The 23,230-nt window shown below is 49.8% G+C and overlaps 1 protein-coding gene across 1 annotated transcript in view; it reads left to right on the forward strand.

The window, feature by feature from the left end:
- The first annotated feature begins 219 nt into the window (after nucleotides 1-219).
- Nucleotides 220-23,230, forward strand: part of PPT2 (palmitoyl-protein thioesterase 2) — a 138,970-nt gene continuing 115,959 nt past the window's right edge. The window contains 2 exon segments of the mRNA XM_085640356.1: nucleotides 220-334; nucleotides 13,624-13,777. Coding sequence (XP_085496482.1) covers nucleotides 13,732-13,777 — 46 coding nt within the window. The 5' untranslated portion in view covers nucleotides 220-334; nucleotides 13,624-13,731.

A 23,230-nucleotide genomic window follows, 5' to 3' on the forward strand; every position in this document is an offset into this window, starting at 1 on the left:
TTAGTCGATTTCTACTCACGTGACATTATTGTAACAATATATTTAGCAATTTCATTTTGCATTCTTTCAGTTGCCCTATTCCTCTCCTCCTCTCATACACCACCGTCACTTTTCGTCATCGTGTCCATCACTTCCTATACAATAGGCAGCACGGTTAGCACTCTAGTTGTTTTACTCGTGACAGGATTCATACCACTTCCTGTTGTCACTCGGTCTCCCACGGTTAGCACTCTAGTCGTTTTGACTCCAAACAGGATTTACACAACTTCCTGTTTTTACTCGGCCTCCCATTCTCAATAACGAGACGAGCACAGGCGGTTTCCTGCACCTACAGGTAAGGCACGCTTTCGACCCATGCTCAGTAGTTTTTGTAGTTTCCCTCCTCGAATTGCCAGTTCACTCACCGGTTACTCGTTTTGCTTACAGGCTTCGCCGTTGCACGGACGTACCCGCCCGTGTTCTCCCAGTACATTCGTAGCCTTACTTTTGGCTCTCATTACCCGACTATCCGGTCGGATTTATCACCGATACACCGATGAGTCTCATCAATTTTCTCCTTCACTTGGCCCACGATTATTGTTTAACCTATAATCACTTTTGGTCCTTACCCATTTTGGGTATGTGCCGATGAGCCCATTGATTTATTCTAATTTCCTTTCGCCCTTTTAGATACCCGCTTAACGCACTGCACAGGTATTTTATCCCCTTCTCTCTCACCACACCATCGTGCATGCCGTGGTTCTCCCGTGTGTTCTTCTTTTCACTGTGCTCCAGTCGAGTCCTCGGGACTGTTGGCTCACCACGCACACCTCCTCCTTCTTTTACTTGTTATCATCATTTCGTAGCATTCTGGCTACACCATGATTAATCTTTTTACCTGTCGCTTACCAATTTTACTTTATGTAACTTTTGATGTATGATCTAATACATTGGGGTTAATTTTTCTCCTGATCATCTGTTTCGTTAATAATGTCGTGCTATGTGTCAAGAACACCTTCTATCTGCAGTAGAGCACTTATGACTCTAGTGCTCATGTTTGCTTGTTCTTCCTATTGTAATTGATTTTAAATTTGTGTATTTCGCTCAACACTGATATGTTTTGCTTGTGTTGCCATACAGGCCATGTCGCTCTAACGCGCGCACATTACTAGTTGCTTTATTCACGTGCGCTCTGGTGTGCCTGCTTCTCTCTTTTTTGTTCATTTCATTGTATGCGCGACATACGCATTTTTTCTTTGATGACCTTCTTTCCCCTTTATTTTATTTTTCTCTCTCAATCCATGACTTCTGTTTTGTGATAACTCAGTATTGTGAATTACTGGTCAATTTTCTTTGATGTGGTTTTTTTCACTGTTTATTTCACTGTTATTTGGGTGTTGTGTGATGTCACCACGCCATTTTCAACATGTTTTTTACTAAATTTTACATATGATGTTGCATTATATTGTTTCACAGGCATCGACCTGTTGACGAAACACGTGTCGGCTGGCGTTGTTGCTTTTCTCACGAACATTACTTACATAAAACTGCGTTAATGGAACTACCGGTGTCGACCTTCAGATAATTTTTTCAACTGTGTATCAACTTTTTCTATTACGTGTGCCCGGTTTTGCTCCATATATTTTTCTCTAATCAAGACGACAAGCATGTAACATTAAGCCATGAAACGATTCTATTTCCAGAAATGTTCGTCTCCGTAACGTAGCTGCCTCACAACTGTTCGTGCCTATAAGTGGAGCCTTTTTTTTGGTCACATCTTATATTCCAGTGTGGCTGAAGGTCGCAGGTACTTACTTGTAAAAAAAAAAAAAGCATTTGGCAAAGCGACTAGGTCGCTTCTGGTTTGATGGCTGCATTTTTTATTGCAAGTATATTCCACAAAAAAAACTAAATAATATGTTGCTACGGAACGTGGAGGCCATGTTCTTGAAATAAAAATGTTCAATTTAGAAAAAATCATCTACCCCTCATAATGTTAGAATAGTAGGGGTGTTACCTTGCAAGCAGGTGCCCTTACACCAATAGAGAAACGGAGAAACCCCTTTAAGCTTAATTCACGTCACAAATTATGATATTTTTTTGGGTGCAAAGCAGTCACCATTAGCTTTCAATTAGTGTAACCTGACGACATAAAGACACAAAATTAACTGAAAATAATAAACTAGATTAAAGTATTGCAAGCAAAAAGCATTGATAAAGTATCAGCTTGCTATTATGACACGAAGTGCTCTTCACCGTAATCAGAAGTGCAAACTTGTTTCCTGAGCTTCTCTTATTTAAACAAAAAACTTTTTCCAAATGCTCCCTTAGAAGCAGTGGTGGTTAGTGAACTTTGAAACTGCTCAGGTGTAAACTGCATCGGTAGTTTACAGTGAGTGATCCAGACATTTCTCCGGGGTTAAAGGGGAGATATGCGAGAGAAAGAAGACAGAACAGCCTCTGAAAAAAACGTTAGGAAAAAAAAGTGCGTTATAGTCTACAACTTTCAGATGAATTGACCAAAAAGCCACTGGGTTTGCAGGTAGTTCTGAATGTGCACTCATGAAACGTTCCTATACTTTCATGGTGTGCCCGACATGCACACCCATCCTTTTGGTGTTTGGTATGATGCGTGGTTCACCACAAAAACTTTGTATAGAAGGATGGCAAAAGGCTTCGATTTTTCTATAATTGTCAGTAGGCCATAGGCAGTACAAATACTCTGGGCATTCAGTTTTACATAACCTCCAATCACTTTCAAGTTTTAAAGTTGTAAATATCATCTTCCTTCCCCTGGGCTCCCACTTCCTATCATTTTCCCGTCCTACATCTTTTTCAAGTACATTTCCAGTTATTCAGTTATAGCTGCAAATCTATTTAGAACGGACATGGTGTGAAATAGAAGAGTTACGCTGATCTAAAGTTGTAGACAGCTGAGCGAAATTGTCGATCTCCGGCTCAGACACAAGAGCGACCTCTCGGCTGACAGAGGCCATAACGTTGCCGATAACGGACATATCCCTTAAATTACACCTATTTTGACAAAACCTATCCTGAGTCAATAGTATTAAGAATGATGCCATAAAAACCTATGTACATTTAAATGATTAAATGCCTCAACAGCAGGGCCACTGGAATTATGTGACAGGGGAGGACTCGATTACTATGATTCAGGGTGGAGAAATTACGTGGCAAGAAAAGGCAAAGTATGCAGCGTAATGCCGCATATTTTGTGATAGTATTACTTCATTATTTAGTCATTTTTACACCAGGTTAACTGTCTGGACAAAGGTGTGCCTCATTAGTACTGATTTAACACCCGAATGCAGCTATGAGAAACGGGTAAGTGAAGTGAACCTTTGCGAAGGACCTTCCACTGCAGGGCAATACATATTTGGTAACATTTGATCCATTTGAGCTAGACACACGTTTTTTCTTTTGTTAAAATCTGAAGATTATGCAGCAGATGATGGATTGTGTTGCATATGCTGCAAATCTACAATTTTGCAGAAAACGTCGCACGCAGACTCAAAATCGCATAAATCCACGGGCCCTGCTCAACACCAATCACAAAATTATAAGCAGAGCATGAGCTACTGATAACAAAATAGCACCAGTGAAAAATGTCTAATTTAGCGAGAGTTATTCAAACATCAGTTAGACATATATGATGGAAATGCAGTTGTGGTGTCTCGTGGTGCCTTTGTGAATCCCCTGATCAGTGATATAGCATTTAGAATGTGCTGATGTAGGTGGTCAAGGGATTCTAGGGATGACCAGTTTACTCACCTGTCTCCATGTGTCTTTCCTGGTGAACTACTCCACATTTTTGGTGACGAGGATAGGATACCTGGAAGCCGAAGTACGCCAGACACCCCAACACGAATAGATTGCAGAAATCTGTGTATGCAAATTTTCTTCACTGCGATCCGTTTGGAAAGTTCTCCGTTTGAGGAAGCCAGCAGTGTTGATGGACTGTCGTTGGATCCTTCCAGAGGTTGTAGTGGGGGCGGTGAAGACATCCTTAAGTATTTTGGAGATTTGGCAGTCTGTGAGTGCTGTCTCGTGAACCACCATGCATGCGGTCTTCTTGATGGCGCATGCCGTTTGACGGATGGCGTGAACGTTTGGTCGGAGTCTGAGACGAGAAGAACAAGCCTCAAGTAGTGTTTTCTGTTCTGATAAAAGGCATAGCCATTTACAATGCCAATAGCTCAAACTTGCGTAACTGCGAGACCTATTGCATTGCAAATGCTTGTTTTCTTACCTGTACTTCACTGCCCAGTGCGGGCAGAGCCTGAAGTCCCCCTGCGCAGCTCTTCAGGAACTCTGCCAAGGGCTTCCAGGAAGTGTCTCCTGGGCACAGCAGGGCCAAGACCTCGATGGGAGGAGAGAGAGAGAGGGTTGTATATGTAGCACGTGCCACCGAGGGATGCCCGAGGAAACCCGTGGCTGCTGTGTAGGAGTTTACCAAAAGAGTCTTTCCTCACTCTTTCTCTTGTGAGACGGCCTGTGGTGCATGCATCATATTCCACCTTAGCAAAGAAGTTACTGATTCCATTTTATAACAAGCATTGGCATAGCCAATAGGTCACGCCTTTGGGACCTTATAAGTGTTTAGCCATGCAACAGTTGCATAACTAAATACTTATAAGGTCCCAAAAGCGAGACCTATTGGCTAAGCCAAGCGGCCTTGGGGCCGCGAAAGTGATCGCGATCAAACATCAAAGCGGCCGTACGGCCGCGAAAGCGAAAGTAATCACGGTAAAGCGCGGCGTGCGCGCCCGCGCACATGCACTGTAGCTCTAGGCTGGCTTGGTAGCACTTTTTGGAGCCCTCTCAATAAGTCTCGCCAGACCAGCGCATGCGCTGGGTCAGGCGAGACCTAAAAACTCTTGCCAGCATTACTGAAAACAACACACGGTACCAGCACACACACTAAGAACACAGTACCTGCACACACTCGGTGAGCGCTCGAGATCAGCACACACTCTGTATGAACACACAGTACCAGCACACACTCTGTGGGAACACACTGGACCCGCACATACTGGGGAGAGGATGTGGTCTAACGCAGTCTAGGCTAGGGCAGTCGACCTTAAATCTGGGGAACTGGGTTCGAGTCGTGGCAATGGTGCGCAACATCCTGTGATTCTGGGCAAATCACTTAATCTCCCCGTGCCTAACAAAAAAAATGAATGTGTCCCTGTGTAATGCAACTGGTGCTCATGTAAAGCGCTTCGATACCTTCGGGTCAAGTTCGCGCTATATAAAACTCAGAGAAACAAAAAAAAACACACCTGACCTGACATCGCTTTTCCTGTGGTTCAGACAGTGATGCTAGCGCCAGAGGCAGACCAGCTTTGTATGGGCCCTGGAGGCTCTCTTGTGACGGTAATCGGAGATACCAGTCCAGATTACCATGTGTGGTTCCTTTCCTCATGCCGATAGTCTGTCGTGTCCGTGTTCTTGGACCTAGAAGTGTGAGTGCGGAAGAAACTGATAATTAATTCCCCCCCCCCCCCCCAACTCCTAATCTTGTATCGGATGGTTAATGTTTTACCCTACTACCACAATACTGTTTTATCAGACTTTACTCCTCTGCACATCAACAACTCCAGGGAAACCTTCTCCACAGCGCTCAGGACAATCACAGCTTAAACCAGTGGTGTGGATGAAGAACCCCTGTGATGAAGCCTGTCACCTAGTGTGAGTAAAATCCATCACCAGACCAATATAACATAGACTCGACTGACTGACTACCTATGGTTAGTGCCTCGTTTTAAGCCGGTAATCGGGTATCATTTACTAGATTACCATTACGAAAACCCCTCCTGGCCCTTGAATAAATTTCAGGTACTAGGTGGGAGACGGTGCTGGTGACTGGCTCCTTAATCCGTCTCTCTCTCCCCAACAAACAGTTAAGTAAGTAGCTATATATAGTGTACACCAAGCTAGAGAGCTGCAGAGCACTGAATAGTTCTTCCTATGCGGCAGAACATTCGTTGGTGGTACTTCCTATCATGTGGAGGTGCAGAGCTCTCTGAACGGTGTTCCGGATTCTGTGAGTGGAAATGGAAGGCTTGTGTTTTGGTCTTCTCGTTTTTAGGTCAAGCCTACCAGAAAGCAGAAGCTGTCGGTTTGTTAAAGACCTATTATCAGTTTAGTACAAATTTACAAGCCCGTGCATTGCTAGGATTTATAGTTGTTATAATTTGCTTGCTTTTAATTCCGTGGTTTATCTTTTCCAATTTTTGTTTATATCTCCCCTGGACCATAGCCTCTTTATTTGTATCCTTCTACTGCTCACTTTTAGGAAAACATTTTTTTTCATTTTGCTTAAGGCACTTCATAAGAGTACATGTGTTTTCTAACTGTCACCCTTGTTCGCTTCTTTCCTCATGTGCTCTCTTATTCATGTGTTTTTCTTCCCCACACTCTGTGTTGCTCTCACCCATGTGCATCTCACACCGCCTTCCTTGCTGCTCCCTCCCTCGTATGCTTCTTATCCCTATCTTCCTCCCACCCACTACCTTGACCATCACCTTTGTTGCCCCGTCTGATGTCTTTTTTTATTTTAATTGCTGCCAGCCCTTCCACTTCATTAATAAAAGTGCTATTATGCTACTTAAGTTTAATGTTTTTTTTAATTTACCAATCCATCACACATCACTTTTTAAAATTAGAGAAATGCCACCTGTGTTACACTTGTGCATCGTGACGCAGACGGTCGTATGTCTGGAGGTCAGCAGCTGGTTCATCACACTTTTTTTTCCATTTGTGCCGATGTTTTACAGCATCAACAAAAGACCTTGAGGGTGCCAATAGGCCTCAAAGGCAAGACCTGTTGACTTTGCTAATGCTTGTTTGCAGTTTTTGGTTTTCAATCTGGCAGTGTCTTGGCTTTGAATGTGGAGTGTATGCCCGAGTTGAATCTTTTATATTTTTAAAAACATTTTTTTCAGGTAAGCATGCCTGCCGTTTCAGGAGCCACATTTGAGACTGTCTGGCTCTACCCCCACAAAGACTATGCCATGGCAGTATTTGGGGTGCAAGTGGGGCAGATGGAACTTACCCCCAAGAGAGTGGCTACTGAGAATCTTTTTCCAAAGTTTTAACATTTTCCTTTGAGGTGGCAGCAAATAGTGAATGCAGACAAGACGAGCAGAGTCCTGTAATAAGTAACAGAAACCCAGAGCAAGATTCCTTGTTAGGTGAAGGGGTTCTAAAGCCCACCCAATAGGGGAGGTTTTAGGTGTACTATGTACAATGCTGAAAAATGTGTCAAGAGCAGAGCTTCTGGTCTAGTATTGTGCCACGGGCTGGAAGTCTCATTTAAAGTAATGTGTGCATTTCTGAAAGCTTGATGTGGTGTATTGTGTAGTTGGAATGTCTGGATCAATGGAGGCCACTAATGGAGTATTTGTTCACCACCTCTGGCATATTAAGTCCTGTAAATGAGGCGTCCACTGGGGGAAAGTCCTTTCCGGAGGTCCTACCTGAAGTATGGTGCACAGTTCTGGAGGCCAAGCTTCTAGATGATAGACCGAGTCTACAGACAGGTGAATGAAGTATTTAAAAAGGGGAAAGGGAATTTGAGGCAGTCTGTTCGGTGGACTCAGTGTGTTGACATTGGTTGTAATCTGAATGGCACAAGTTCCCATGCTTTCATTTACCAAGATCAATACACCGAGGATGACTGAATTGTGTAAAAGTAGCAGATGCTCTTACAGTGGATATAAGTGGAAAACACTGGCATAAGGCACTATGTAAAATACCTATTTTTTGTGTCCTTATCAAAAGGGAGTTCTTCCTGGTAGAAGTGGTTAATGGACTGAAAGGACGTGCAGACACAGGAAGGCCAAAGTGCTGAGTTAGTGAAAGTATGCATCAAGTGTAAGTACGGACAGTATAGGCTTCTTATGTCAACACTTTTAATTAATAATAAAAGAAATATTCAGAGGACAAAAGTCAGAATCAAAATCATAAAGGTATATTCAAATTTAAGAATCTTTACCGAAGGCAAAAAGTAGTTTGTCAAGTTCAAATCAGCATCAATGTTGCATTAACTAAGAAACTGCAAGATTATCAACATTAAGTCGACATCAAAAGTAAGTACGTTTTCAGAATCAAAGTATAGTTGAGCGGGGGGACTAGTATAAAATCTGGTCAGTACAGAAGTAAAGGAAAGTTTACGTATAAACCAGTAGACCAAATTACATGGAGAGACTGCACGGTTTAAAAGCAAGAAAAGTCTAAATATAAACAAACAGACTAGCTTCCAGCCTGCCTTCAAGAAAGTAAGCAAAAGTCTGGCACAGATCCCGAAAAGGGCACATTTTAAAGGTTTCAGGCAGTGAAAGCCACACAATAGACATGGTGAGATCTGGCACAATTGGTCTGTATTTATAAAGTTACATACACATAAACCTATTGCATTTCAAGAAATTATCATACATCAAATAAGAAACATTTAGTAACACCTACATTCATGCATGAATACAATAAGGCATACAAAGGCAATGACAGAAATAACATCACATTTGTGCAACAAATAAAAACAATAGACCGTACAATTGACAAACTATTCTTAGAGAAGACTCGGGCAAAAAGCTTTACTTTTATTTCAAATACAGAAACATATGTACGTGTCTTCTTCACATAGAATGCAAATTAATACATTTCAGTTCAACAAGTAAAGAGCTCTGTGAAGTGAAATCTGTTGTGCTTATTTTCTGAAACGGAAAGACACAGGATGGAAGCATGGATGCCGAATGAGCGCTATAATAGTACTCTTGTAGTGCGGGAAGGGCTCTGTCGCTGTGCAGGGGTACAGAGCCCATATATTGTAGTGATGGAAGGGCTCAGTCGCTGTGCGGGGTTACAGAGCCCATCTCTTGTAGTGCTGGAAGGGCTCAGTCACTGCGCAGGGGTACAGAGCCCCTCTCTTGTAGCGTTGGAAGGGCTCAGTCGCTGCGCAGGGGTACAGAGCCCATCTCTTGTAGTGCTGGAATGGCTCAGTCGCTGTGCAGGGGTGCAGAGCCCATCTCTTCTAGTGCTGGAGGGGCTCAGTCGCTGTGCAGGGGTGCAGAGCCTCTCTTTTGTAGTGCTGGAGGGGCCCAGTCGCTGTACTGGGGTACAGACCCCATCTCTTGTAGTGCTGGAGGGGCTCAGTCGCTTTTCAGGGGTGCAGAACCCATCTCTTGTGGTGTTGGAAGGGCTCAGTCGCTGTGCAGGGGCACAGAGCTCATCTCTTGTAGTGCCGGAAGGGCTCAGTTGCTGTGCAGGGGTGCAGAGCCCCATCTCATGTGGTGCCAGAAGGGCTCAGTCGCTGTGCAGGGGTGCAGAGCCCATCTCTTCTAGTGCTGGAGGGGCTCAGTCACTGTGCAGGGGTACAGAGCCCGTTTCTTGCAGTGCAGGAAGGATACAGTCGCTGTGCAGTGGTACAAAGCCCCTCTCTTGTAGTGCTGGAGGTGCTCAGTCGCTGTGCAAGGGTACAAAGCCCCTCTCTTGTAGTTCTAGAGGTGCACAGTCGCTGTGCAGGGGTACAGAGCCCATATATTGTAGTGATGGAAGGGCTCAGTCACTGTGCGGGGGTACAGAGCCCATCTCTTGTAGTGCTGGAAGGGCTCAGTCACTGCGCAGGGGTACAGAGCCCATCTCTTGTAGTGCTGGAATGGCTCAGTCGCTGTGCAGGGGTGCAGAGCCCATCTCTTCTAGTGCTGGAGGGGCTCAGTCGCTGTGCAGGGGTGCAGAGCCTCTCTTTTGTAGTGCTGGAGGGGCTCAGTCGCTGTGCAGTGGTACAGAGCCTCTCTTTTGTAGTGCTGGAGGGGCCCAGTCGCTGTACTGGGGTACAGACCCCATCTCTTGTAGTGCTGGAGGGGCTCAGTCGCTTTTCAGGGGTGCAGAACCCATCTCTTGTGGTGTTGGAAGGGCTCAGTCGCTGTGCAGGGGTACAGAGCTCATCTCTTGTAGTGCCGGAAGGGCTCAGTTGCTGTGCAGGGGTGCAGAGCCCATCTCTTCTAGTGCTGGAATGGCTCAGTCGCTGTGCAGGGGTGCAGAGCCCATCTCTTCTAGTGCTGGAGGGGCTCAGTCGCTGTGCAGGGGTGCAGAGCCTCTCTTTTGTAGTGCTGGAGGGGCTCAGTCGCTGTGCAGTGGTACAGAGCCTCTCTTTTGTAGTGCTGGAGGGGCCCAGTCGCTGTACTGGGGTACAGACCCCATCTCTTGTAGTGCTGGAGGGGCTCAGTCGCTTTTCAGGGGTGCAGAACCCATCTCTTGTGGTGTTGGAAGGGCTCAGTCGCTGTGCAGGGGTGCAGAGCTCATCTCATGTGGTGCCAGAAGGGCTCAGTCGCTGTGCAGGGGTGCAGAGCCCATCTCTTCTAGTGCTGGAGGGGCTCAGTCACTGTGCAGGGGTACAGAGCCCATTTCTTGCAGTGCAGGAAGGATACAGTCGTTGTGCAGTGGTACAAAGCCCCTCTCTTGTAGTGCTGGAGGTGCTCAGTCGCTGTGCAAGGGTACAAAGCCCCTCTCTTGTAGTTCTAGAGGTGCACAGTCGCTGTGCAGGGGTACAGAGCCCATCTCTTGTAGTGCCGGCAGGACTCAGTCGTTGTTCAGGGGTACAGAGCCCCTCTTTTGTAGTGCTGGAAGGGCTCAGCCGCTGTTCAGGGGTACAGAGCCCATCTCTTGTAGTTCCGGAAGGGCTCAGTCTCTGTGCAGGGGTGCAGAGCCCATATCTTGTGGTGCTGGAAGGGCTCAGTCGCTGTGCAGGGGTGCAGAGCCTCTCTTTTGTAGTGCTGGAGGGGCTCAGTCGCTATGCAGTGGTACAGAGCCTCTCTTTTGTAGTGCTGGAGGGGCCCAGTCGCTGTACTGGGGTACAGACCCCATCTCTTGTAGTGCTGGAGGGGCTCAGTCGCTTTTCAGGGGTGCAGAACCCATCTCTTGTGGTGTTGGAAGGGCTCAGCCGCTGTGCAGGGGTACAGAGCTCATCTCTTGTAGTGCCGGAAGGGCTCAGTCGCTGTGCAGGGGAGCAGAGCCCATCTCTTGTAGTGCCAGTGGTGCAGATTGGGGTGTACAAATTCTCCCTACTTCCACGGATAGAGTAAATTCACAGATACACGCACATACACTCATCATACGCTTGGGCCCAATTCACTAACATACACTCAAATTACTCTATCAGCACTAAACCTGTGGAAAGAAAACCTTCTAAACACCCTGCATCTACACTATGGTCGATAAGACCTAATTGACACTGTCTTGAGTCATGATTTAACCAATAATAATCAACAATAATCAAAATAGAGTACTCAATAATTGACAAGAAATAACCACCAACACAGTATTTCAAATAATGGTAATTTATCTAAAATTAGTTCAAAGAAAATCAATTCAAAAGCAAAATCATTATTCTCATAATTACCTATTCTAGCTAAATGTCATAAACGGGTCAGGACAGGTCTCTCGATAGAAGTCTCTCAAGTCACCGTCCTCACAGCATCGATCCTCACCAACGCAAGTTCGGAAAGAAGTGGCCTCAGAATCCAAAATGCAATGACCACAGACCCTCTCTAGTCTAGTATATTTATAATAAATTTAACAAAAGAAGGCAACATAAAATGTTTAGATATCCGCTGAACCGCTGAGCAGAGCGAGCAGGAAAGGATGTAGCATCGCTACATTTGGAAAAATCTCCGCTCAGAAAAATCACAAAAATAAAAAGACGGAAGACGGAACTAAAACTTGCAAATGTTTCTTTTCATGTTCATATTTCCTCGGAACCAGCATGGTGATCACAAAGTTCATTGTGGCTCCTTTGTCTTCCAAGGACACTTGGATGTCCGCCCGGAGCTGCTGTCCTCACGGAAAACTTTTTAACCAGGCGAAGACTGTGGTCAGATGACTCTCGACCATGTTCAGCAAGGCCTTCTCATCACAAATCGACTACCCAAATACAGGCTTTAAACGGCAGCCATCTTTCACTAGGCCAAAACGTACCATCTTAATTAAAAGAGACAAAAACAACGTTACCACAGCATAGTGATTAAACAGTGTTAACCCCACTAATACCCTTATGTGTATGTAATTATCTAGCCTTTGCAACACAAGAAAAGCATTAGTACACGACATTTTAAAAGCGTTTTTGTGCTTTAAAATAAACAGCACTCAGCAACATTTATTTAATTAAACCCGCACATTATTAGTAAGTAACATGAATGCATTCCCACGTGTAGTTTTCTCTTGTTAATTCGTATTGATTAATCAGAACATTTACACAAAACAAATAATTAGTAGTTATAAATTAATAATTTTAATTTCTTTCGACAATAGACAAACCAGAGCTTAAAAACCCAATAGATTTTCAACAGAAAACTCTGCTCCAGCACCAGAAGGGCTCAGTCACTGTGCAGGGGTGCAGAGCCCATCTCTTGTAGTGCCAGAAGGGCTCAGTCACTGTGCAAGGGTGCAGAGCCCCATCTCTTGTAGTGCCAGAAGGGCACAATCGCTGTGCAGGTGTGCAGAGCCCATCTCTTGTGGTGCCGGAAGGGCTCAGTCGCTGTGCAGGGGTACAGAGCCTATCTCTTGTGGTGCCGGAAGGGCTCAGTCGCTGTGCAGGGGTGCAGAGCCCATCTCTTGTAGTGCTGGAAGGGCTCAGTTGCTGTTCAGGGGGTACAGAGCCCATCTCTTGTAGTGCCGGAAGGGCTCAGTCACTGTGCAGGGGTGCAGAGCCCCATCTCTTGTAGTGCTGGAGGGGCTCAATCGCTGTGCAGGTGTGCAGAGCCCATCTCTTGTGGTGCCGGAAGGGCTCAGTCGCTGTGCAGGGGTACAGAGCTTATCTCTTGTGGTGCCGGAAGGGCTCAGTCGCTGTGCAGGGGTGCAGAGCCCATCTCTTGTAGTGCTGGAGGGGTTCAGTCACTGTGCAGGAGTGCAGAGCCCAGCTCTTGTAGTGCTGGAAGGGCTCAGTCGCTGTGCAGGGGTACAAAGCCCATCTCTTGTAGTGCCTGAAGGGCTCAGTCGCTGTGCAGGGGTTCAGAACTGATCTCTTGTAGTGCCGGAAGGGCTCAGTCGCTCTGCAGGGGTGCAGAGCCCATCTCTTGTGGTGCTGGAAGGGCTCAGTCGCTGTGCAGGGCTACAGAGCCCATCTCTTGTGGTGCCGGAAGGGCTCAGTCACTGTGCAGGAGTGCAGAGCCCATCTCTTGTGGTGCCGGAAAGGGCTCAGTCGCTGTGCAAAGACCATCTCTTGTAGTGCCGGAAGGGCTCAGTTGCTGTGTAGTGGTACAAAGCCCCTCTCTTGTATTGCTGGAGGGGCTCAGTCGCTGTGCAGGGGTACAAAGCCCCTCTCTTGTAGCGTTGGAAGGGCTCAGTCGCTGTGCAGGGGAACAGAGCCCCATCTCTTGTGGTGCTGGAATGGCTCAGTCGCTGTGCAGGGGTACAGAGCCCACCTCTTGTAGTGCTGGAGGGGCTCAGTCGCTGTGCTGGGGTACAGAGCCCATCTCCTGTAGGGTTGAATGGGCTGAGGCATTGACTGGATACTTAGCATGTCACCTCACGTGTGGAGAACCACTGGTGTAGAGCACCTTCTGCGGTGCCATCTGACCAGGTCTCCAGGGATGCTAACTCTTCTTTCTACTCTCATCCCTCTCACAGACCCACCCGGGCACCAACGTGACGGTCGTGGACTTGTACGACCGCAGCGAGAGCCTGCAGCGCCTCTGGAAGCAGGTCCTGGGCTTCGAGGAGGTCATCCACCCCATCATGCAGAACGCGGCTGATGGCGTACACCTGCTCTGCTACTCCCAGGGTGAGTACTACTAGTGCCGTGACTGCTGCGCTCTGTGGGAGTACTGTCAACGCTGTGACTTCTGCTTTCGGTGTGAATACTGCCTGCACTATGCCTGCTGCTCCCAGGGTGAGTACTGCTAGTGTCGTGACTGCTGCTCTCAGTCTGAGCACTGTCTGCACTGTGCCTGCTGCTCATGGGTAAGTACTAGCTGGCAGCCCAGTGCCTGCTGCTCCCAGGGTGAGTGCAGCTAGCGCGGTGATTTGTTCTTTCGGTATGAGTACACCTGCATTGTACCTCTGCTCTCGGTTGAGTACTATCAGCACCGTGCCTGCTGCTCACCGGTAAGTACTAGCTTGCAGCACGGGGCCTTCTGCTCCCAGGGTAACTACTGCTAGAGAAGTGACTGCTGCTCTCAATCAAGATATTTGTAGAGCGCGCTACTCACCAGTGAGGGTGTCAAGGCGCTGAGGGGGTTGGGGAAGCTGCTACTGGTCGAACAGCCAGGTCTTGAGGAGTCTCCTGAAGGTCAGCAGGTCCTGGGTCTGCCGTAGGTGGGCGGGGAGGGTGTTCCACGTCGTGGCGGCGAGGTGGGAGAATGATCTGCCCCTGGTGGTCTTTCGGCGGATGCGTGGGACGGTGGCGAGGGCGAGGTCGGCGGAGCGAAGCTGGCGGTTCGTGGTGTAGAAGGATAGTCGTTTGTTAAGGTATGCTGGTCCATGGTTTTGGAGTGCTTTGTGGGTGTGGGTGAGGAGCTTGAAGGTGATCCTCTTGTTGACCGAGAGCCAGTGCAGGTCTCTCAGGTGGGTGGTGATGTGGCTGTGGCGAGGGTGACCGAGGATGAGGCGTGCAGAGGCGTTTTGTATGCGTTGGAGTCTCTTCTGGAGTGTGGCCGTGGTTCCTGCGTAGAGGGCGTTGCCGTAATCCAGCCTGCTGCTGACCAGTGCTTGGGTGACCGTCCTTCTGGTTTCGGTGGGGATCCATCTGTAGATCTTTCGGAGCATGCGGAGGGTGTTGAAGCAGGAGGAGGAAACGGCGTTAACTTGCCGGGTCATAGAGCGCGTGGAGTCCAGAATGAAACCTAGGTTGCGTGCGTGGTTGGTGGGTGTCGGGGCAGCTCCCAGCGTGGCCGGCCACCAGGAGTCGTCTCATGCGGAGGGGGTGGATCCGAGGATGAGGACCTCTGTCTTGTCCGAGTTCAGCTTCAGCCGGCTAGTCTTCATCCAGTCTGCGACGGCCTTCATTCCCTCGTGGAGGTTGGATTTGGCGGTGGCCGGGTCCTTGGTGAGGGAGAAGATGAGCTGGTTGTCGTCGGCGTAGGAGACGATGTTGAGGTGGTGTGCTCGGACGATGTTGGCGTGCGGTGCCATGTAGATGTTAAAAGGAGTCGGGCTGAGGGATGATCCTTGGGGTACGCCGCAGGTGATCGTGATGGCTTCGGATCGGAAAGGGGGGAGGCGGACTCTCTGGGTTCTGCCGGTGAGGAAGGAGGTGATCCAGTCCAGGGTTTTGTCTCGGATCCCTGCGTCGTAGAGGCGTGTGAGCAGGGTGTGGTGGCAGATGGTGTCAAAGGCGGTCGAGAGGTCCAGGAGGATGAGGGCCACGGTTTCGGTGCTGTGGTTGCTGCAGAATCCGGATTGGGAGTGGTCCAGGATGTTGTTCTCCTCCAGGAAGGGGGTTAGTTGTCTGTTGGCCGTCTTTTCAATGACTTTCGCCGGGAACGGGAGATGGGTCGGAAATCTTGAGGTCCTTTGGGTCTGCCTTGGGTTTCTTGAGTAGGGCGTTGATCTCGGTGTGTTTCCAGCTTTCCGGGAAGGTGGCGGTCTCGAAGGAGCTGTTAATGATTTTTCGGAGTTGGGGTGCGATGATGGAGCTTGCCTTGTTGAAGATGTGATGGGGGCAGGGGTCGGAAGGTGAGCCGGAGTGGATGGTGTTCATGATTTTGATGGTGTCTTGGTCATTGACGTGGTTCCAGGAGAGCAGGAGGTCGTTGTGTTTGGTGGGTGTTGAGTCGGGGGTGTCGGTGTCTGTTGTTGGCGTCTGGGTTTCGAAGCTGCTGTGGATGTCTGCGATCTTGCGGTGGAAGAAGGTGGCCAGGGAGTCGCAGAGTTCTTATGACGGTGGGATGTTGCTGGTGCTGGGGGAGGCGAGTCCTTCATGATGTTGAAGATCTCTTTTCTGTTGTGACCGTTGATGTTGATGCGTTCCTTGAAGGAGGTTCTTTTGGCGTATCAGATGAGTTGGTGGTGTTTGCGTCTGGCGTTTGTGAGGGTGGCGTGGTTGTCTGGTCGTTGCGCCACTGCTTCTCTAGTCTTTGGCAGGTGTGCTTGGAGTTCTGGAGGTCGGCGTTGGACCAGATGGCTCTTGTGTTGGTGCGCTTGTTGGAGGGTTTCCTGATCGGGGTGAGGGTGTTGGTGCAGTCGTCGATCCATTGTCTTAAGTTGTGGGCTGCTGCGTCTGTCTCGGAGTTCTCGGGTGGAGGGTTTTGGGCAAGTGTGGTGATGAGCTGGTCTTTGGTGACTTTTTTTTCCAGCTGCAGTGTGGGATCTGTTGCGGTTGGTTGTGCGTGGTGTTTTTCGAAGGAAAAATGGATGCAGTGGTGGTCGGTCCAGTGGAGTTCGGTGGTGTGGCTGAAGGTGACGTGGTCACTGGCGGAGAAGATGGGGTCGAGCGTGTGACCGGCGAAGTGGGTGGGTGTCGTGAGGAACTGTGAGTCCGAGGTCGGCGAGGTTGTCGATCAGGGTTGTGGTGTTGCTGTCGTTGGCGTTCTCGAGTTGGAAGTTCAGGTCTCCGAGGAGGATGTAGTCTGTGGAGGCCAGGGCGTGCGTGCTGATGAGGTCAGTGATGGATTCGCTGAATTGCGAATGGGGGCCCGGAGTTCGGTAGACGAGGGTTCCTCTGAGGGTGGTGTTGTGATTGACGTGGATCTGGAAGTGTAGGTGTTCGGCCATGCTGAGGGAGTCTTCGGTGTTGGTTGAGACTCTGATGGTGTTCTTGGGGATGATGCCGATTCCTCCTCCTGGTTTGTTGTTGTTACAGTCCCTGCAGGTGATCTTGAAGCTGTCCGGGATGGCTATGGCTATGTCCGGCGCCGAGGAGGTGTTCATCCAGTTCTCCATCAGGAAGGCTACGTCCGGGCCGGAGGAGTCGAGCTGGTCCCAGAGTTCGAAGGCGTGTTTGTGGACTGAGCGGGTGTTGAGTAGTATGCAGCTGAGTTTGTTGTGGTCGGCAGCGGTGTGATGGGCTGGACGTGCAGGTGTGCGCTGGCTGGTGAAGCTGCAGTTTCGGCAGGTGAAGGGTCCGTAGTTGAGCTTCGGGGTGGCCTGGAAGCAGGTGGAGATTCGGCCGGCGTGGAGGGTGTGGGCGTCGTAGTGGTATCGGGTGTTGTGGCGGTCGCGGGGGCCAGGGGGTCTGGCGCTGGGCGCGGTCCAGGTGCGGACGGGCGCTGACTGGCTTGCCTTCGGTGCCATAACACGTCACCATAAGAAGGGGAGGGGGGCGGGAGCAGGTAGGGGGCAGGAGCGGGCTGGATCGGTGGGCGGGGCCGCAGGGGCAGTAGCGGCAGAGAAAGGCGGCAAGAAACACAAACTAGATGCCAACAAATTACGGGGTACAGAAGAGAAGGGTCAGGAAACAATTACGGGGTACAGAAAAAAAGAAAAGAATAACAGTAACAGTTACAGGGGGGGCCTCTGATCACAACGGCCGACCAGCGGCGCAGGGTGGACTGCTGGCTCGAACCCTGAGCTGGGACAACAGGCAGGAGCCCGGCGGACAGCGAGGCTGCTGGGGAGAGTGCTGGCCTTGAACCGGTGGTCAAGGCTTCACATGCGCTCCCCCGCAGCTGTCGCCATAAGAAGGGAAGGGGGGGCGGGAGCAGGTAGGGGGCAGGAGCGGGGTGGGTGGGGCCGCAGGGGCAGCAGCGGCGGAAAAAGGCGGCAAAAAACACAAACTAGATGCCATCAAATTACGGGGTAGAGAAGAGAAGGGTCAGGAAACAATTACGGGGTACAGAAAAAAAGAAAAGAATAACAGTAACGGATACAGTTACAGGGGGGGGCTCTGATCACAATGGCCGACCAGCAGGGTAGAGCAGCGGCGCAGGGTGGACTGCTGGCTCGAACCCTGAGCTGGGACAACAGGCAGGAGCCCGGCGGACAGCGAGGCTGCTGGGGAGAGTGCTGGCCTTGAACCGGTGGTCAAGGCTTCACATGCGCTCCCCCGCAGCTGTCGCCATAAGAAGGGAAGGGGGGGCGGGAGCAGGTAGGGGGCAGGAGCGGGGTGGGTGGGGCCGCAGGGGCAGCAGCGGCGGAAAAAGGCGGCAAAAAACACAAACTAGATGCCATCAAATTACGGGGTAGAGAAGAGAAGGGTCAGGAAACAATTACGGGGTACAGAAAAAAAGAAAAGAATAACAGTAACGGATACAGTTACAGGGGGGGGCTCTGATCACAATGGCCGACCAGCAGGGTAGAGCAGCGACGCCGGGTGGACTGCTGGCTCGAACCCTGAGCTGGGACAACAGGCAGGAGCCCGGCGGACAGCGAGGCTGCTGGGGAGAGTGCTGGCCTTGAACCAGTCAGTGTTCAAGGCTTCACCTCGGGGTGAACACTGTCTATACAGTGCCTGCTGCTCACGGGTAAGTACTAGGTGGCAGCACGGTGCCTGCTACTCCTAGGGTGAGTACTGTATGCACTGTGCCTACTCCTGACTGGTAAGTATTAGCAGGCAGGATGATGCCTGCTGCTCTCAGGGTGAGTACTGTCAGCACTGCAACTGCTGCTCTCGGTGTGAGTACTGCCAGCACTGCAACTGCTGCTCTCGGTGTGAGTACTGCCAGCACCTGCTGCTCCCTGTGTGAGTACTGTCAGCACTGCACCTGCAGCTCCCGGTGTGAGTACTGCCAGCACTGCAACTGCTGCTCTCGGTGTGAGTACTGCCAGCACTGCAACTGCTGCTCTCGGTGTGAGTACTGCCAGCACTGCAACTGCTGCTCTCGGCGTGAGTACTGCCAGCACTGCAACTGCTGCTCTCGGCGTGAGTACTGCCAGCACTGCAACTGCTGCTCTCGGTGGGAGTACTGCCAGCACTGCAACTGCTGCTCCCGGTGTGAGTACTGCCAGCATTGCAACTGCTGCTCTCGGTGTGAGTACTGCCAGCACTGCAACTGCTGCTCTCGGTGTGAGTACTGCCAGCACTGCAACTGCTGCTCTCGGTGTGAGTACTGCCAGCACCTGCTGCTCTCGGTGTGAGTACTGCCAGCACTGCAACTGCTGCTCTCGGTGTGAGTACTGCCAGCACCTGCTGCTCCCGTTGTGAGTACTGTCAGCACTGCACCTGCTGCTCCCGGTGTGAGTACTGTCAGCACTACACCTGCTGCTCTCATATGAGTACTGCTATTGCTGTGACTGCTTCACTCGTGAGTACAGTCTGGACTGTGCCTGCTGCTCTCTTGTAAGTGCTGCCAGCACTGCACCTGCTGCTCTACGGTGAGTACTGTCAGCTCCTCTCCTGTTACTCTCAGGTAAGTACTGCCAGGAGTGACCCTGCTGTTTTCGGTGTCAGTACTGCCAGCACCGCACTGCTATTGCTGTCACTGCTTCACTCGTGAGTACAGTCTGCACTGTGCCTGCTGTTCTCAGGTGACTGCTGGCAGCACTGCGCCTGCTGCTCTCTTGTAAGTGCTGCCAGCACCGTGCCTGCTGGTCTTGAGTACTATCCACACTGTGTCTGCTGTTCTTCTGTGAGTGTTTTGTGTGTTCTAGTAACCTGAGAGGCAGGCGTGGGCCCTTCTCAGCCTCTTTTTCTCCCTTGGTGTTATATATACTCGGGTTAGTAGTGCCAGCACTTCCCTTTCTCTTGCTGCTTTCAGGGCAAGTAATGCAAACGTCATACCTGCTACTTTCAAGGTGAGCACAGTCAGCATCACGCCTGCTGTTCTCGGGGGAGTACTGCTGGCAATGCACCTCCTCATGATAGGTGAGTACTGCAAACTGAGCACCTCTTATTCTCAATGTGAGTATCAGTACGGCACCTGTTTTTTTTGTTTCGGGGTGAGTACTGCTAGTGCTTTATTACATCTGCTAGTCTCGGGATCAGTACAGCCAGCTTTGAGTATGCTTCCCTGATGGTGAGTACTGCTTTATTTACTCTGTAGGCGAGTCCTGACAGCTTCTAGTCTTTGGGTCAGTACTGCCAGCTTTTAGCATGCTTCCCTCATGGTGAGTACTGGCCAATGCTGCAGTTGCACTGCACTTTCAGCATGAATACTGCCTCGCACTTGCCATCTGTGGGGTGAACACAGGTAGTGCGGTATCCGCTGCTCTCGTGTGGGTATTGAGACCAATTTATATACATTTTGATACCAAGTAATTACTTTTTAAAATATCGATTTTCACAGGCAGGTAAAATGTTCACTTAAATGCGTCTTTACACATAATGCTTTCCTATTGAATAAAATACATATTTGGTATACAGGTACTTGCAGTAGGTTTCCGGGTGTCCACTTCAGAACTTAAGGTGGTAGGGGGAAGGTCCAAAGTACTACCAGCAGTTAGACTTTACCTGCCCTTCAGCGTTCGGGTGCAGAGGTGCTGGTTGGGTTGGTAGCTTTATGCGCTACACCGAAGGAAGGAGGAACCTACAAACAGAGGGACTTGGGCACCAGTCCGGGATCTCCCAACAGGGAGCTCTGTTCACAAGGGTCCTGGGAGCAAGGCAACAAAGTTGATTCTTGGGAATCCGGGCCTGGGCGCTTGGGTGCAGAGAGGTTTGGTGGGCTGGGCTGGTGTATTGCATTGCCTTGCAGTTGTCAGTCTCGCCGGTTGAGGGTGCAAAAATCAGGACAGCAGGGCCAGTCTGGAAGTGGGTCACTGAAGTGCTGACGTCCTTCGATGGCTGCTTGGTTTCTGTGTCATTGGAGTCCCGACTGGACTCAAACAGGCTTTGTGTGCTGCAAGGGGTACGGTACCCCGGGTATTGGTGCTGTACGGCACCGGTTGGTCCTGGCGTCTTCTCACTTGGTGGGGAGGCTGATCTGACCTGCTGATGCAGCATGACCTCTTCCTAGGCAGTTGCTGCGTCAGTATGACTGGGGAGCGGCAGCTCGATAAACCAGACTGTGGTTTTGGTGCCTACGGACTGCAGGGGAGTAGCTCCTGTACTCCAAAGGAGATTGCTGGCAATTTGCGAACAGCTGGCAGTCTTCCTGGGTTCTTGGTAGAGGTTGAGCTCCAGGAGGAGTCTGTTTCTTCATAATTGTTGAAGCTGGTGCAGGCACGCATGATTTGGTGCCAAAAAGCCCACAGCAAGTACTCATTTCTCATTTTCGAGGCTCTTTGTCCTCTTCTTCTGGATCCGTCAAATCAGAGTCCCTAGCATTAGGGATGCCATCTAAATACTCCATTTAGGGGCATTAAGGGGAGTGATAAGTAGGAGGCAGTGGGCTACTTACCTTTAGGGTACCTACACCCCCTATATGAACATTCGCTGTGGGAAGTGGGCATAACCCTGACCCAACAAGCCTAATTTCACCAAAAACCAAGATGGTGGAATTCTAGTTTTCATGTTCACATCAGGTAGCCCACCTTAGGGTTGGAACTGACCTGATAGTGTACATGCCTCCTGACTAGCTAATTTTCCCGCCTGTCCTGGTGCCAGATGGGCCTGGGGCAAAGGGTGGCATTTCCCCTGTCTGTTGAAGCCTGGGTGGTATATCAAAGGCGGCTGCCTCCTTTGAAGCATCCTCCCTTGATATGCTGATTATTTAGCCATCCTGCTTTAAGGAAGCGACAACACCTTTGCCCGGAGCAGGTATTGTTTCTGCCCTCTGAGAGCTTCACCTGCAGGGGGTCAGAAACCTGTCTGTGGTGGCAGGCTGGTCTACACCAGTCAGGCAACACATTAGAGGTTGGTAGGTTTTCAGAGGGCACCTATGGTGTCCTCTGGGTGCATATATTAATAAATCCATCACTGGAATCGGTGTGAGCTTATTAATACGAGATGTTTGATACAAAACATCTTTGTCAGTGAAGCCATCATGTAGCTGGGGAACTCGTAATCACCAGTGCCCAGTACATATACTCAAGATGGCTACCCCGCTCACTGGCAATGTCCAAGAATCGACTTAGACACCAAAGGGGTATATCTGATCATGGCGATATGTCCTCACATGTAATTTAATGCACCCTGCCTTAGGAATGTACTTACTTATATTACATGCAGTGTCTGTATGCATGGCACATAGGTTGTGTGCCATGTTGTGTCTTCACTTGTGTCTACACCATGTCATGCAACCTCCAATGGCAGTTTGCATGAGTATGGTGAGGTGTCCCTTTAAGTGACACAATACATGCTGCAGCGCTTGGGGGCCCCTTTTAGTACCCATGCCCTAGGTACCTGGGGTACCATTTACTAGCGACTTACAGGGGAGCTAAAGGTATTGCAACAATTGTACAATTTTAGGGAAGGAGATCTGGCACCGGGGACCTGGATAGAAGGAACCCAGTCCACTTCTGTCAAAATTGCAGTAATTACCAGGAAAAAGTGGGTGTGACCATGTCAAAAAGGGGCCCTTTCCTACAGAGTACTGCTAGCTCTGTGCTTGTTACTCTGGCGGCGAGGGCTGCCAGCGTTGTGCCTTTCACTCTCATGGTGAGTACAGCTAGCTCTGCGCATGTTACTCTGCCGGTGAGGGCTGCCATGCGCTTGTCTCTTACTCTGATGGTAAATACTGATAGCTCTGTGCCTTTCACTCTGGCAGTGTGGGCTTCCAACGCTGTGCCTCTTACTCTGATGGTGAGCACTGCTAGTTCCTCACCTGTTACTCTGGTGTTGTACTGGTGAGTACTGCTAGCTCTACGAATTCTACTCCAGCGCGAGGGCTGCTGCAGAGGTGCCTTTCTACTCTTATGGTGAGTACTGCTAGCTTGGCGGCTGTCAGTAGTGAGGACTGCTCAAGCTGTGCCTCTTACTCTGATGGTGAGTAGTGCTAGCTCTGTGACTGTTACTCTGATAGTATGCACTGCTAGCCCCTGCCTGTTACTCTCATGGTGATACTACTAGCTTGGCGGCTGTTACGCAGTAGTGAGGACTGCTTAAGCTGTGCCTCTTACTCTGGCCAGTACTGCTTGCTCTGTGCCTGTTACTCTGCTGGTGAGTACTGCTAGCCCTGTGCCTGTTACTCTGATGGTGAGTAATGCCAGTACCATGCCTTTTACTCTCCTGGTGATTTGTACCAGCGCCACCCTTGCTGGATGCTGTTGTAGTTTGAGTATGTCCAGTACTCCCCACCCTTAGGGTGACGCCGCGCCCCCAGGGATCTTCCAGACGTCCCTGGGACGTTTCTTCCTGATTGGAGATCAGGGTGATCCCTTGAACCCCACCAAGGAAGGGCCTTTGGGACATGTCATGGGATGCAAGTGATCCAGCTCTGTATAAACGGTTGTACAGCTGCTCAATTTTATCACTTTAGTG

This window comes from Triturus cristatus, unplaced genomic scaffold (assembly GCF_964204655.1).
Source record: "Triturus cristatus unplaced genomic scaffold, aTriCri1.1 SCAFFOLD_196, whole genome shotgun sequence".
NCBI classification, from domain to species: Eukaryota; Metazoa; Chordata; class Amphibia; order Caudata; family Salamandridae; genus Triturus; species Triturus cristatus.